Raw genomic sequence first — 16,160 nt, 5'->3', positions numbered from 1 at the left:
TGGTTTATAACCTTTCTAAACGGAGTAGTGCGACCAGAGGACCGCCTTTCATTCTGTAAAGGCAAGACGCAGGGCAATGGTATTCACACCTGCTGGTTCCTAATATAGAACAAGAGCTCTTTCTATATGTTGAGCTTAGATGACGTTGCTCTAACACTCTAGTTAATGGGAGAACCACTTCTTACGCTGTGTGTAAATGGAAGTTAGGGCCTCTGCCAACAGAAGCTCGCTTATTTATTGCTTACCTTGGAAAGTTTACTTGGAAGGCATCACCGAAGAATCAGAAATGCTGTCATATGTGCAAACATTGAAATTTATGTTGAATACCCTGTAATCTTTTTATTTTAAAGAATCTCTTGACTTCCTTGTTCTTAATGAATCGAAATCAGATGATGTTATACATCAGAGGTAAAAGTGCTTGCCTCCAATACAGAGAACCTGGGGTTGAGCCCTGGGTCACTTGTGATGGAGCAAGAGAACTGGCTCCCACAAGTTGTCCTCTTAGCTCTGGATACGTGCCATGGCACAGGTGTGGCCACACACTCTTACACACAGATACATACAAAGAATCAAACAAAATAAATAAATAAAATTCAAACTGTAATAAAATTGTAAAATAATTCAAATCTACCAAAAAAATCTAAGCTAAGAAAACAAGGGAATATGATGGGTTTTTTTTTTCAAATAAAGTATATATTTTTTTATTGTCATATGTCTGCTGGAAACCCTGAGGAAAATTTACATTTATAGTTAGTTGAAACAATGTTCTAAAGGCATATGCATTTCCAAAGAAAATCAGTAAAGTTTGCAAGGTCAGAATACCTGCCATTAAAATATTGTAAAAGAAATGAAATAATCACAAAAGTCAGTTTCAATGGTTAAAAGTAATTGCCGTTAAAGCAATATGTAAATAAATGCTTTAAATATTCTAATTTTTATATAGAGTGCTTTTACAAAGTTGGTGCTGAAGATAGAAAGAAATAATAATGATTAGTTGATATTGTGTCTTTGCTTTACATAATATGCTTAAACCAACAGCCCTGTAAGACAGATACTCCTCTGTCTGGCACCCATAGCAAAAGCGCTGCCTAGGCATCTTGTACATGCATGATCCATTTTGTTACTTTCACGGCATCTGGCTTTTCTTGGTCTCAATAGATTTCATCCTCCTTAGAAGTGGAAAATGTTTTGAAGATGAGAAATGTGAATGATCTGTGTGGCTCATTGTTAACTCCCTATTTAATTACAAAACTTTTTGCTTGATCCTTTAAGTATAGTTAATTTAAACTTTTAATTGGTTATGAAACGCTCCAATCCCACTTACTCTATTCAGACAGATAGGTGGCACGTACATGCTCAGGGCTTTAATGGATGCTCCTAAGGCATCTGTCTGCCTGTGCTTAGCTGTCTCTAGTCCTGCTGGGGACTGCTTTTTGCTGTCTCCACGGTCTATGCAGAGTTTTAAAAATTTAATGACTAATTGAAATATCAGAGTTCTCTTTCTTCCCCTCAAGTTGAGAAATGTTTAGGATGACTTCAACTACAAAGGTACAATTTTGACTTCTTAAAAGTTCATAAAGTAAACAACAGCAACTAGTTTAACATAACATACTTTCCTGCCCTCCCTCACCTGTTTACTGTTAACCCATCTTGAACCACTTAGATTAGAAAACATACAATGATGAGGTGTAGATTCTCACGGGGATAAAGACTTCTGGCTCACTTGCATTACCTTTTCTAAATGGTGCTTCCAGCTAATTTAGATTTTCTAAAACCCTGAGCAATAACAGATTATTTTGATAAATTATTCATATTTCTGCACATCTTAAAAATTTGCATATCTTGCAGCACACGGGCCATTCTTTGAGACCTCAGCACTCTTGGACAGACAAAGTGGCCAAAGGCTGCTTCATTATTAATTTCATCTCAATAGGGTGATTATCATACTAAAATGAAATATTATCTCAGAAATATGCTTTCCTGGAGCAGCAAGTACAAGAGGCTTAACCTAAGAACTTGTAAGCACATAAATTCTTATTTTAAATTTTAATCTTTCACTATTTTGGGAGTATCTATGTCTAGGAACATAGTTCAGTTTTAATTAAACTAGGAGACTATTATAGAAATAACTAATTTTTGAGGGTTTTCTATGTTCCCTTTGCTCCTAAATATCTATTTGAGTTTTCTACCCTACTTCTGACTGTTTAGTTTCCAAATAAGAGACACAGAGACCCTTTAGATTTATTTGGTTTTCATATTTTATTTGTTTACTTTACACCCCAATTTTAGCCCTGTCACTTGTCACCTGCGGATCCCATCCTCCCTTAGTCCTCAGAGGGGCAGTCCTCCTCTCGTATCATCTGACCTCAGCCTGTCAAATCTCATCTGGACAGGCAGCCTGTTATTCTCTTGCTCTGTGGTGGCCTGACAAGGATGCCCCATCAAGGGGAAGTGATCAATATGTAGAGACCAGAGTCCATGTCAGAAGTAAGACTTATAATTAGCCTCAAAGCAACATAGCTGGACAGATATCAACCCTCTAAGCTATTTTGCTATTTCCCAGCCTTGTACCCCAACATTTCTTGCCATACTTGTTCTTGCCTGGGATGCTTCTACTCCATTAGGCCAGCCCTCGTGGCCATCTGCCCATGGACCATACTGCCCAATGGCCAGTTTCTTCTCCTGTTTCTTCTCTTGCTTTGTGGTTCCATCTGATGCCAAGTCCGGGAACCTAAGCTCTGCCTACCTCTCTTCTGCTCAGCTGTAGGCTGTCTATCCTTTTTACTAACCAGTTATCTTTAAATTAGGTAAAGTTAACACAACAAAGACAGGTATCTGTGAGGACCGCACTCATCTTCTTAGCTTGGGGGCCAGTATTCAGGATTTGACTACATAGCACCATACCAACCCCTAACAGACTACAGTTTTGGAAGAAGAAGAAGAAGAAGAAGAAGAAGAAGAAGAAGAAGAAGAAGAAGAAGAAGAAGAAGAAGAGAGAACAACAATTCAGAAGTTGATTGAGCAGCTCATTGCACTTCTATCATCTAATCTTAAAAGAATGTGTACTCTTTGAGTGGATTGAAATATGTTATACTGCTGGTCCAAATTCAGCACTTGGATTAATGTCTGTGCGTTTCTCTCAAAATTTATGTAGAAGTCACGACAATTATCTCTTTAGTTTCTTCCTCCCAGAGTTTAGTTATTTTCATTAGGGTAAGCGTGAACACGCTCTGTAATTTCTTTCCCTTGCAAGCAGGAGCAGTGCGGTGCCTGTATCCGTACCAGTCACTCCAGAGGTGTGCTCATAATGCCACCACATTGCAGGCAAGTCCACCATTCATTCTGGCAACAGGCATAGCTTCAAGTGATGTACCATCCAGTGGTGCTTCCTCTTTCAGCTCCTTAACCTTCTGTTCTCAGACTTCCATCCTCAGTGATCTCCCTCACCTGTCCCCTTCCCACCCCCACTCTCAAAAGTTATCGGGATAAATTGCTTTCTCAGAAGGATTCTCGTCATCTCTTATAGGAGGTGCCCTCCAGAGTGCTGGGATTAAAGGCGTGCGTCACCATGCCCGGCTAGGAGGTGCCCTCAGGAATCAGGGATGGTACATGGCCAAAGATGTTGATATTGCGGGAATTCTTCTTCTGCCTTCCTCGGCAGCTGTGTTGCCTGCGTCACGTCCTTCTCATGCTTATGTTCTTTTATCTTGGCTCTCAAGAAACAAGCAAAGTACCAGTATTTGTCCCTGTGGACACACCATGACTGGAGGTGGCCCAGTGCGCACTTAATGTAGGTGCAGACGCTGCTGGCTTGGGTAGGTGGGTGGAGTGCAGAAGATGACAGCAACCCACTCACTTTTAGCAACCTCTGTGCAGGCTCTATAATTAGTCTTCAAACTTAACCTTAGCCTAAACATCTGTGTATTGCAATACTAGAGAGAGACTGCACTTTGAATTTTCTTTCCTTGCAAATCAGTAAAAGGTATTTGGTTCATAACTTGCATCCTGAAGATCTGCTTTCTTTAAGCTATAGTGAGACACTGATTGTTCAAAGTGTACAAAAATTCACCAATGATATCTGGTCCCAGTATAATGTATTGAAACTCATGTGTTGAACTTTAAAACGAGAAGGCTTTCTGCCTAATACACAACCAATTAGTAAGGAAAGGGGGTTTATTTTGGAAAATCTGTATCAATCTTGTCACCTGAATTTTTTTTTCACTCTTACCATTGGATTTTCTATGAAATTTCTTTATGGGTTTATTAGAGATAATTTTGTCAGTAGTTTTCTAGGTGCTAGAGTTATGAAGATGTGTAAGTGATAATTAGTAGCCCTAGGGGATTTGTAGACTAGTGAGAAGAAACAGCTCTGTAATTAACTTTAATATATGACTGCTCTGAGATTCAAATCTACACCGCCATGGCCAGTAGAATGGGCTCCAGAAATGACAGCTGTGTAGACTGTGGCAACAGTACTCACTTCTTTACCTCACTGTAGCTCCAGGCCAGTTTTCCCAATTGCAGAGACCATGTACCCTGCAACAAATATTATTCATCCATTTCAGAATATTATCATATTTGAGTGACATTCTGATCATTCCCTTTTTATTTAAAATTCTATCCTTTGATGTGAAGAGACACCTATAAATTTATCAAATAAAAGTTAATAACAGGCTAGGGAAATCACTTGAAAAAAATTTTTTCCTTTTTTATTAATTTATTCTTGTTACATCTCAATGGTTATCCCATCCCTTGTATCCTCCCATTCTTCCCTCCCTCCCATTTTCCCCTTATTCCCCTCCCCTATGACTGTTCCTGAGGGGGATTACCTCCCCCTGTATATGCTCATAGGGTATCAAGTCTCTTCTTGGTAACCTGAAAATTTTGATTGGGTTACATTAGTTAGGATAATTCAGAAGGCTGTTTCCATGTTCTGGCTATTATGAATAAGGCAGCTATGAACATGGTTGAGCATATGTCCCTGTTGTGTGGTAGTGCATCTTTTGGGTATATTCCAAGGAGTGGAATAACTGGGTCTTGAGGAAGCCCTATTCCCATTTTTCTGAGAAAGCACCAGATAGATTTCCAAAGTGGTTGTACTAGTTTGCATTCGCATCAGCAATGAAGGAGTGTTCCTCTCTCTCCACATCCTTGCCAGCATGTGGTGTCAGTTGAGTTATTGATCTTAGCCATTCTGATGGGTGTAAGATGGAATTTCAGTGTTGTTTTGATTTGCCTTTCTCTGATGACTAAGGAGGTCGAGCATTTCTTTAAGTGTTTCTCTGCCATTTGATATTTCTCTGCTGAGAATTCTCTGTTTAGTTCTGAGCCCTATTTCTCTATTGGGTTATTTGGTTTGGTTGTGTTTAATTTCTTGCTTTCTTTATATATTGTGGATATTAGACCTTTGTCAGATGAAGGGTTGGTGAAGATCTTTTCCCAGTCTGTAGGCTGTGGCTTTGTTCTCTTGACAGTGTCACCTGCCTTACAGAAGCTTCTCAGCCTCATGAGGTCCCATTTATTAATTGTTGACATTAAGGCCTGGGCTGTTGGTGTTCTGTTCAGGAAGTTGTCTCCTGTGCCTATGAGTTCCAGACTCTTCCCCACTTTTTCCTCTAACTGGGTTAATGTTTCTGGTTTTAGGTTGAGGTCTTTAATCCACTTGGGCTTGAGTTTTGTGCATGATCCCTCAGTAGAAGAATGGATAAAGAAACTGTGGTACATTTACACTATGGAATACTACTCAGCTATCAAAAACAATGAATTTCCAAAATTTGTGTACAAATGGATTGAACTAGAAATTATCATAGTGAGTGAATTCACCCAGAAGCAAAAAGAGTCAAATAGTATATACTCACTTATATCGAGACACTAGTCCAAGGGGTACGTCCCCATGAAAAACTTTACCTACCAGGAAAGTGGGTCAGAGGGGAGGACATCCTATTGAGACTAGGTGTGAGAAGCCTGGGAGAATGAGGAAATAGAAGGATCCAGAGGGTACTGGAAAATTACAGGTGAGTCTGGGTCCTGGAGTCCTCCTCAAACTATGGCACCAGCCAAGGAAAATATAGGCAGTAAACTTCGAACCCCTACCCAGTCTAGCCGATGGACAGGACATTCTCCACTGTTAAGTGGAGAAGGAGATCTGACTTTCACACAAACTCTGGTGCCCCATATTGGACCATGTCCCTTGGATGGGGAGGCCTGGTGGCACTCAGAGGAAGGATAATAGGTCACCAAGAAGAGACTCGATATCCTATGAGCATATACAGGGGGAGGAGGACCCCCTCAGTCACAGACATAGGGGAAGGGAGTAGGGGGGAAGTGGGAGGAAGGGAGGAATGGGAGGATACAAGGGATGGGCTAACAATTGAGATGTAATATGAATAAATTAATAAAAATAAAATTAAATAAAATTTTTAAAAAGGATAATTCAAAAGGAAAAACTGGCGACTACTTGAGAACTCTTGAGTGGTTTTCAGCAATATGTATTTCTTCATATTGTTTTTGTTATTTCTACATCTGTTTGGAATTTTCTTTCTTTTTTTTTTTCTTTCTTTCTTATTTTTATAGTTTCAGTCAAGGTCGCTCTTTTCTTTTTTAAAATTTTATTTTATTAATTTATTCATATTACATCTCAATGGTTATCCTCTCCCTTGTATCCTCCCATTCCTCCCTCCCTCCCATTTTCTCTAGTATGATGCTAGTTGCCTTCTGGGGCAGAAATGGAAAGGAGGCAGAAAATATACTTTTGTTGGAGGTCTGCCTGGATTCAATGTACTTTCACTTCTTATGAGTTGTTCTGTATGTTTCCATTGCTGTGCATTTATGGCCTCAGGATTGAGGCCCTTAGGCCCACTCCCACCCCTGGGACTGGGTTTCTCTTTCTGGAAAGAGACTTTCTTTGTAGGCCAGGCTAGCTTTGAATTCACAGTGATCCTCCTGCCTCTGTCTCCCTGAGTGCTAGGATTATAGGCATGCACCTCTCTGCCTGGCAAGTCTCCTCCTTAAACAATAGGGTTTTGAAAACCGAAGTGCTGTGTGCAAGCAGTTGTCAAATCTGATCATCTCTGGACGTGTCCTTGGTGCAGTTGCTGAGTGGACTTAATTTGGCCGTGTTGTTGAAAAGGCATTTGGTTTTATGCTATTAGCTTCTCCTGACACGCAGTTTGTGTAATAGGGTGGTGAATTAGCACACATTAGCTTGACAGCTTAAACTCGGAGAAGCACTGCATGGATTGCGAGGGACTCATGCTGTTGTTAGGACCCTGAGATTTATTTCTGTTTAAATCACCCTTTTACAGGTACGGTGCATACCGTCCCTTTAAAAATGAGTTTGGGGAGTTTTAAAGATGTTTGAGGCAGCTATTAAAAGCATGCGATGTTCACATGGAGGTACCCAGTCAGTTCCTAGCATCCACAAGACAACTCACATCTGTATGTAACTCCAGTTCCAATGGACTGAACACCCTTTCCTGGCCTCAGAGGACATCAGGCATGAATGTAGTGTACATACAAACATGTAAAGAAAACACTCAAGCACATCAGATAAAATCAACAAAACCTTAAAAGAAATGAACTTTCATCCAGTAACACTGCTGACAAGTCAGTTTGCAGTAACAAACCAATGTGTTTTTCTGGTGAGGGGACAGATGCATCCAAGTCTCAGAGAGATGACTTGGCCATAGCAGAAAGAAGAGCCTAAGGAGAATGAACTCTAAAACATACCCATCCGTGAGCCACTGACCTTGCAGAGTGACAGGTCACTCAAGTGAGTCCTGGTCAGTCAGGAGCCAGGCTTTGAGTAAATAATCATAATAATAACGATAGATAAAATGATACTCCTTTCATCTAAAAAAACTGAGGAATTAGCATGTTGTAATAATGGTAATGATATAAATAAAAACTCTTCTTTGATATAAAAGACAAAATATTTTTGTTTTCCCAGAATATTAATAATGATGATATTGATGATGATGATTTTGGCATAGTGGTATATATGGGGAGAGAGAAAGAGGGATGGAGGAAGGAGATAATTTGCGTATATGTGAACATAGAGGTGTGCGTGTGTATTCTCATGCACACATATATATGCATTTGTGTGTACATGTATGTGGAGACCAGAGGACAATTTCAGGTGTCATTTCATGGAAACACAGTTCACCTACTTTCAAGTCAAGTTCCCTCACAGGCCTGGGACTTGCTAAGTAGGTTGTATTGGCTAGACATTATGTCTCAGGGATCTTTTTTTTTCCCCCCACAGTGCTATAGTTACAAGTTTTTGCCACCGTGCCCAGTTATTGTCTGTGACTTATTTTCAAACTCAGGTCCTCATGCTTTTCAAACAAGCTCTCTCGTTACTGAACAATACCCACAGTTTAACTTATTGTGTTTTGTCAAATTATTTTGATGGAAATTATCCTTCTTAAATAATACTTTTATTTATCTTCAAAATTTTATACATCCACTCATTGTATTTTAATTATATGTATTCCTGAAACCTAACTCCATCTCCAAGACAACACCTCTTCTTTCCCATTTTATGTTCTATTTGTTTCTTTTATAAAAATTTGTTTTTACTTATTTGTGTGTGATAGAGAGGTGGGTGGTGGGTAACAGGCATTTTAGTACAATGCAATGGCCGTCAGAACACAGCGGCAATTGATCAGTGGGGAGCTAGATTTATAGGAAGCTATGAGCTCCTTGACTTTTAAATGCTGTGAACATAACTCAAGGTCCCTGGAAGAGTCTCAAACTCTGAACCATCTCTCCAGCCCCTAATTGTTTTCTTTTAAATTAATAATGTCCTGAGTCCAACTAGTATTGGCCATTTGTGCATGTGCACACGGCCTTGCAATGGGTAGCTTACCAGAAGCTACATCCCCAAAGAAAAATTATTCTTCCTCTGCCAGAAGTGATCAACTTCTAATGGCTTTACAGCAATGGTGAGGCTTTTGGGTCCCTAACCCATCCATGCTGAAAGTTTGATCTTGTGCAAATTCTGTGCAGGCAACGAGAACTATCCATGCCTCTGAAATTAACATTTTACAACTCTCCTCCCTACTCATGGGCTTTTACATGCTTTTCCCCCCTCTTCCTCAATGTTTTTCTGATCCATGGGGTGGGGGTTGGGGTGGGGGTTGATACAGATGACCATGTAAGGCTGAGCACTCAGAGCAATTTACTCTCAGTGCTTTGGCCAGTCAGTCATATCTTCCAACCATGTTCTTATATGTCTAATGAATATAATTTTTAATATTGATAGCAAATGAAAAACTGGAAATGTATCTGTTTCATCCACACTATCTTTACATACAGCTTTGGAAATGTGCACGCCAAGTCTTAAATAAGTGTATGATGACTGAAGGTGACTGACAAGAAGGGACAAACCGGTCTTCCCATGTCACTGAATGCTCTTAAGAGTGAAATGTTTATAAAGGCGACCATCAGACATGTTAAGTGAAATGAACTGCTTTCTGAAACCTCAATTTTATCTTTTATTCTAAAAGCTGTATTTACATGTCTGTCATGTAAGTGGAGTTTTGTATGATGTCTGTTTATGAGAAAATACTGAGCAAAGAAGGAAGAAAAACAACAACAACAACAACAACAAAATCTCTAACACAACACGGAAGAAAGACTCAAATGACTCTTCTCGTTCATACCATATATTGTTGCCCAAGGCCACACTGAGTGTGATGGGCAGGACAGCATGTGGGCAAGGACATCTTAGTGAGACAGAGAAGCTCAGGCTTGAAAATGCTTGTCCTTGGAATAGTCTTTGATTATCTCCAGTGACGTTCAGTGGGCTCCTCCGTATCTACATGTAAAGAGCTGGCATTTCAGAAACAACTCACAGAGAACTTTGAATGTCTTCAGATCTACATGCTAAGTGGAAAGCAATGAGGCTGGACAGTTTTTAAAAATCTGTCCTAGGCTTTAATTGATTTTATGTTTTCTGTTTTAATGTGGCCTATTATTTGCAATTCCACGGTGACTAAGTTTGTTGAGAACCATTCTGAGGGTCCAAGCAAAGTTTCTCTATGTGGCTGCAGAGGTCATAGACCCAAGAGGAAAACATACTAGTACCATTTTCCCAAAGCAAAATAACTTTTACATGTATTCTTTTTCTTCCTAAGACAGGGTTTCTCTGTGTAGCCTTGGCTGTCCTGGGGTCGATTTGTATAACACGCTAGCCTCAAACTCATAGAGATACACCTACCTCGGCCTCCAGAATGCTGAGATTACAGGTGTGTGCTACCACACCTGGCTTTACATGTATTCTTAATAGTTACCCTTATATCCACATATAAGAAGACGTCTTGCCTCTCATCAAAGAAGCTTCATCTTGAAGCAGATAGAAACTCACAGAAGAAGTCATCACCGCATGCCTAGCCCCACTTGCTACATCACTAATACCCCTCTAAACTCAAGAACATCACAGAAAAGGATGGAGAAAGTAATGTAAGAGCCAGAAGAAAAGAATGCTCACGGAGAATTAGTGTCTTTTAGAGAGAACAGGAAAGCTGTACCCTTATGAGGTTTTATAACCTCAAAAATATGGCTGCCTAAAAAGGCTTGAACAATGAAACCAGTGGATATGATGATGAAATCAGTGGATCCTGAGAGAGCAAGAGCCAGATTTCTTCAGGGATAAGGTTCATGATAGATTTTTCAATTCCATGTGCCATCCATAGACATGGGGGCATTATAGCAATACAAAATGTAGTCAGTAGGGGTGTGTGTGTGTGTGTGTGTGTGTGTGTGTACACATGAGTGTTTGTGTATGTGTATGTGTGTGCATGTTTGCGTGTGTGTGCACGTGTGCATGTGTGTGCTTGTTTATGTCTGTGCTTTTGTGTGTGTCCATGTATGCATGTGTGTGCATGTGTGCATGCGTGTGTGTGTGTGTGCGTTTGTGTGTGTGTGTGTGTGTGTGTGTGCCTGTGTAACAACAATAATTAAATCTGAAAATGCCATGAATTTGAGACAGGGTATTGGTGCAGGAGGAATTGTAGGGGGGAGGGAAGGGTGGAAATGATGTAAATACAATACTCATGTATGAAATTGTCAAAAGAAAAAAATTAAAAATCGAAGTTAATAAGCTTTGCAGTATAGGTTTTCCTCTCTTTGCTATAGATTGTTCTAAACCACTTAAAATGGTAACTTATTTCTCTTGCTTTTTCTTTAAGAGCCAGGAAAATCTCCTGAAGCCAAACAAATGACTGCAAAAGTCACTGCACAAGGTAAGAAGGTGCCTCCTTAAACATACTGCTGCTCTTTTCTTTCATAAGTACATAGCATTTTATGACAAAGCAAAAGCTGTTTATTGCAGAAGGGCACCACCTGCTGGCTGCTCTTCTGCAATAAACAAACTTGCAGCTATTCTTATTTTAATTGAAAATAGATTTTTTTCATATAATATATTCTGATTCCCACTCCTCAAAACTCTTCCCAGATCCTCCTCCACCCACTCCTTTCTCTGATTAGAAAACATCAAGCATCTAAAAATAGTGATAAAATAAAACTGAATATATCTGAGTGGGACTAAACAAATAAACAGAAATACGGTGAGCCAAATAAAAAGCAAAGGAAACACATATCGACATAGACACACATGCACTGGCATACATATGAATCCCCCCAAAACACAAAATCAGAAACCAGAAGATATAAATAAAACACCTGTTAGATTAAAACACATAAGAACACCCAGGCAAAACATTGTGAGACAAAACGCCTTCAAAGATAGCACTGAGGTTATTTTGTGTTGGACATCTACTGCCGGGCATGGGGCCAGGGGGGTTTGTGTACTCAGTGAGAGTCTGTAAGAGAAAAACTTTTTCATTAGCATGTACTCACCAATTGGAGAAAGCTTCTGAGATATGGATGTGGGCTTGTGTCCAGTTCCACTCTCAGAACTAGGGCCCCATAAGGTCCAGTCCTATGTATGTTCTGTGCATGCCATCATAGTCTCTGTGACTTCATATGGTCATAGGTCCTGCTGAGTTTCCTTGGCGTTAGCCTTAGTCCCTTGGTGTCCTCCATACCGTCTGGCTCTTACAAGCTTTCTACTTCCACTTCTTCAGGGATCAGTGATCCCTGAGCTGTGAGGGGGTGAGGACCATTGGAAGCATCACATTTAGGATAGCGCTTCAAAGTCTCTCACCTTCTGCACATAGCCCAGCTGTGGGCCTCTACTTGTTCCCATCCACTGCAGTGAAGGCTGAACAAGTCACTGGTTAATAAGTATGGCAGAGTGTTGTGAGAAGTTGTTTTGTTGACATGCTCCTTTAGCAAAACAGTTTTGTTTGGCTTATCTAGTCTCAGGTACTTGGCTACCCAAGCACTATCAGTGCTGCGTTCTATATCATGTGTTGGCTTAAATCCAACCAGCTATTGGATGGTTAATCCACAAGTTTTATGACACCATTGCACCAGAGTATCTTTAGGAAGGTCACAATGGTAGATGGAAGGGTTTGCAGCTGGTTTTTTGGTAACTTTCTCCTTTATGAGCTTGTAGAGTACCTTCCAGTACCATGAACACTAGTCATTAGGGATAGTGTTTCTTTAGCCATTTGAAACAGTTCTATTGATAATGATGATAAATTCACACACCTAAAGGAATAAAGAAAATCAGTCAGTGCATTGCCTCCAAGCTTCATTCACGAGGGTTTAATATATATTTCTAGAAATAAACCTCAAGTAAGTACATAAAAATACACAGATTAACTATTACCATAACTTTTTCTAATGGTTTGGCTCAATTGGTTATAGTTCATGATTTGTTTCTTATTGGAAGAGTATATTGGAATGTTATAAAATCAATATTCTTTTCTAAGTGCCCAGTTGCAAAAGCTGGCTTTCAGATATAAGACAAAAATAATTACCATAACTTTATGAACCATTACTCACTGATATCCTTTGGGCTTAAAAGTAGAAGTTGCATATTCTCAAACCAGAAGTAATAAGTTGACAAAACACGAAAGACAGGCACAAGTGTTCTGTCATGGTCACCTATGAAAAAGTTAGAGAACACTTTTAGAAATCAACGGGAAAGATATTCATTGGACAGGATCTCCGTTTTCTCCTCTACCCTAGATTCTGCAGTGTTGCAGTGTTTAGCGATAAAAGAGATGTATTTAGACAGTGATATGATTGTTTCAGGATAGAGGGGCCTGAAAGCAAACTCATTAGCATACAGTGTGATGTGAGATACTACTGAAAACATTGCATCTGACCAAAATCTTATTTATTTGCAATTTATTGCTAGCATGGTTAAGGGCTATGGAGCTGGTTTTTAAGGTTTCTTACTGATTGCACGTTCAATAAAATTGTTTCTTTTTTATGAAAGTCTTGAAGGGGAGTGTAATAAATTTATTTGAGATAGAAAAACGGGGAGAGCCTACATGAAATTGTGTATTGGGGTAAATTCCTCAGGCAAATAACTTTTCATAAAAAGAGTTATTACTGTGTTCATACATGTATGTTTGTGTGTGTGTGTGTGTGTACATGTGTCCAAGCACATTCTTTTTCTTATAAAATTACAAGTATTTTAGGCCCTTCTATTTTGTCTGGAAGGCAATTGAAGTACAGCTTGAGTCATAAATTAAATTTATTTCAGCCTAGGGTTAGCAGAGTCGAAAAGATATGTGAAATTCACTGAAAATTTCAACTCAAGGCTATTTGCTCATGTGTTTTTTTATATTAAACTACATTAGACAAATTTGGGTTTCAACTAAAGTATTCATAGATGGATGGCAAGTAATCTAGAGTTTCAACATTGCGTTAGAGCTCTACTTGTTGCCATGGCAGGGTTCAGCACAGGGAACCAACTATGCGGTATTCAGGGAAATGAGAGTGACACACTAAAACAAGGAAGAGCAGAGTGTGAATAATCGCCATTGCAGAATTCCCATAGAACATTTATATGACAGATAAAGTTATACTATATACAGAAACAAAGAAATCATTGAGATTTCAAGTAATACATGAGCAGGAAAAGTTTATGTACAAGAGCCAATAAGGTCCTAGTAGACAGAAAATTTAGAAGTGAACCAAGTGAAAATAAACTCATGAGTGTAATATGAAACCAAATTATGTCTGAACGTCTACTTATGTGATTCTTGATTTTAGTACTAAAAGTATTGTATTTGTTTCTAAATATTTGGAAATGGTTGATTTGATCTAACTATAGATTTTGAAAATTCGTGAAGAAAATTATGTTTCAGAGGCTTTCTACTCTGTAGAATTTATAAATGGTATACTTAGCGTATTCTTTCTGCAAATTCTTAACACCAGAATCTAATTCTTGTGAAGCTAATTATCATTTTTTTGTAGAGAACCATTAGCATTTTTTGTTGGATATAGACATAGTTCATGTGTTCTTTTAAGAGTAATTTTAATTTCTCAGATTTAACAATATGTAAAACTTAATGAAAGAATGGAATTTACACTAAATATAAACTTGTGTATATGAATGTGTATGTGTGTTTGTTTCTGCATGTGTTGATTTAATCTCATCCGTGTTTTAAGAAGTCTTTGTTCACAGTTCTGTGTATAGTCACAGCCATGCAGTTTTTAATATACATAGTTCATAGGTGATCATTGAATTTATAAGGACTTGGGATGCATATTCACATTATGAGGTATAGTTCCAGGAAAGTTCAGTTACTGTTTTAACACTGTTTGTTTTTCATTGTTTTAGCCTCAGCCAGAAAGGATGAGAAGAAAGAAGGTATGTTTTAATATTTTATGTACAATCTCACTGTGCCTTTTGCTAGAATAATTTACCCGTACTCAGAACTGAATCTGACTGCTCTCCTGGCCACACCCCATTGGATTACTGGTTCTATTACATGCATTCATATTGCATGAATGTGTCTTTTCTATTTCAGCTCCCCAAAGGCATAAGCTACTCTGAAAATAACTTTAGTATAGTCTTTCCCAAAACAAAGAATAATGTGTATTCGGTCCAAATGTTAGTCCTCCTACTCTGTTGGAAACTCAGTAAAGTTTTGTATAATTATCAGATGCAGAACTCATTCTCCTATATGAAGTCCTTTCATATGGTACATACAAAAAACAATTTTCTTTTCTTTTTCTAAACTGCAAATAAGTTATAATCAATCTCTTGCATGTCATGTCCATCCCTGTTTTACATTGGCACAGTTTAAACTATATCTAATTTTACATAAAAATATACTAAATGGACTATTAAAACAAAAATTTGAGTCAATACTATTACAATCAATGCAAAGTATATTAGTAACAGAAAGACAGAGAATATTCTTTTTTCAAGACAGGGTTTCTCTTGTAGTTGTGGCTGTCTTGGACTCACTTTGTAGATCAGGCTGGGCCTCAAACTCACAGTGATCCACATGCCTCTGCCTCCCACCCCATGTAAGTCACAAGACTAGAAGATTCTGTGTATTGTGGTAAAGTAGACAAAACTAATGGAAGATAATGAACTATGAGTAATCAGTACAATTAGGCCATTTACATCTTATAATGGGCACTTACAGGGCACAGGCTCCTCTCTTAGCAAGAAATTAAGAGCTAGTGGAATGTCTATTTATTATTGTTGCTGTCGTTGTCATCGTCTTCGTCGTCATCATTATCATCATTATTATTTTCCCAAGTGGTTTAAGAGGTTCATATGTCAAAAAGGCTGAGAAAGTATTCACAGCATCAGGAATTCTAAAGTAAAATATCTAGGAGAGAACAGAAGTCTCCAGCAATGGTGGAATCTGGCTGTGGTTAGGGAACTGTGGGGAAATGAAGCCTGCTCTGATTCCTGTCACTCTCTTCTGAGAAAAGTTTCTAGTGAAGCCTCACTCAACATTTGCAAAGGACTGCACCACTGCTAATTAATCTAAGCTTATTTTCATGGCAGAAGATATAAGGAAACACTTGTCATGAGACAATGACATCTCTAATCTAATTAGTGTTCATCTGATCAAAGAATGATGAAAGCGAGCAAGGATTCTATTTTATACTGGATTTCATTAGAATTTTACTTGGTCATAATATCTTGAGGTTCACAATTTGCTTCTGTTAAGCAGAAAGCTAAGAGTTAGTATACATGAAAAAAGAAAACAAACCAAAAACCCCTCAAAACCCTGCTTATTATCTTAAAGAGAATGAAGCCCAATATCATG

General features: G+C 38.7%; 1 protein-coding gene across 13 annotated transcripts in view; it reads left to right on the top strand.

Annotated features, from left to right (window-relative positions):
- TRDN (triadin) overlaps nt 1-16,160 on the top strand; it is a 355,846-nt gene that overhangs the window by 192,645 nt on the left and 147,041 nt on the right. For all 13 annotated transcript variants that reach the window (XM_084777414.1, XM_084777409.1, XM_084777410.1 and 10 more), the window contains 2 exons: nt 11,193-11,246; nt 14,708-14,737. In XM_084777414.1, the coding sequence (XP_084633540.1) occupies nt 11,193-11,246; nt 14,708-14,737 (84 nt within the window). The remainder of the gene's footprint in view (nt 1-11,192; nt 11,247-14,707; nt 14,738-16,160) is intronic.

This window comes from Acomys minous (genome assembly GCF_964271855.1).
Source record: "Acomys minous genome assembly, chromosome: 3".
Classification (NCBI taxonomy): Eukaryota; Metazoa; Chordata; class Mammalia; order Rodentia; family Muridae; genus Acomys; species Acomys minous.
Note: the sequence above shows the minus strand (reverse complement) of the source record. Positions and strands in the feature narration are given on the sequence as shown.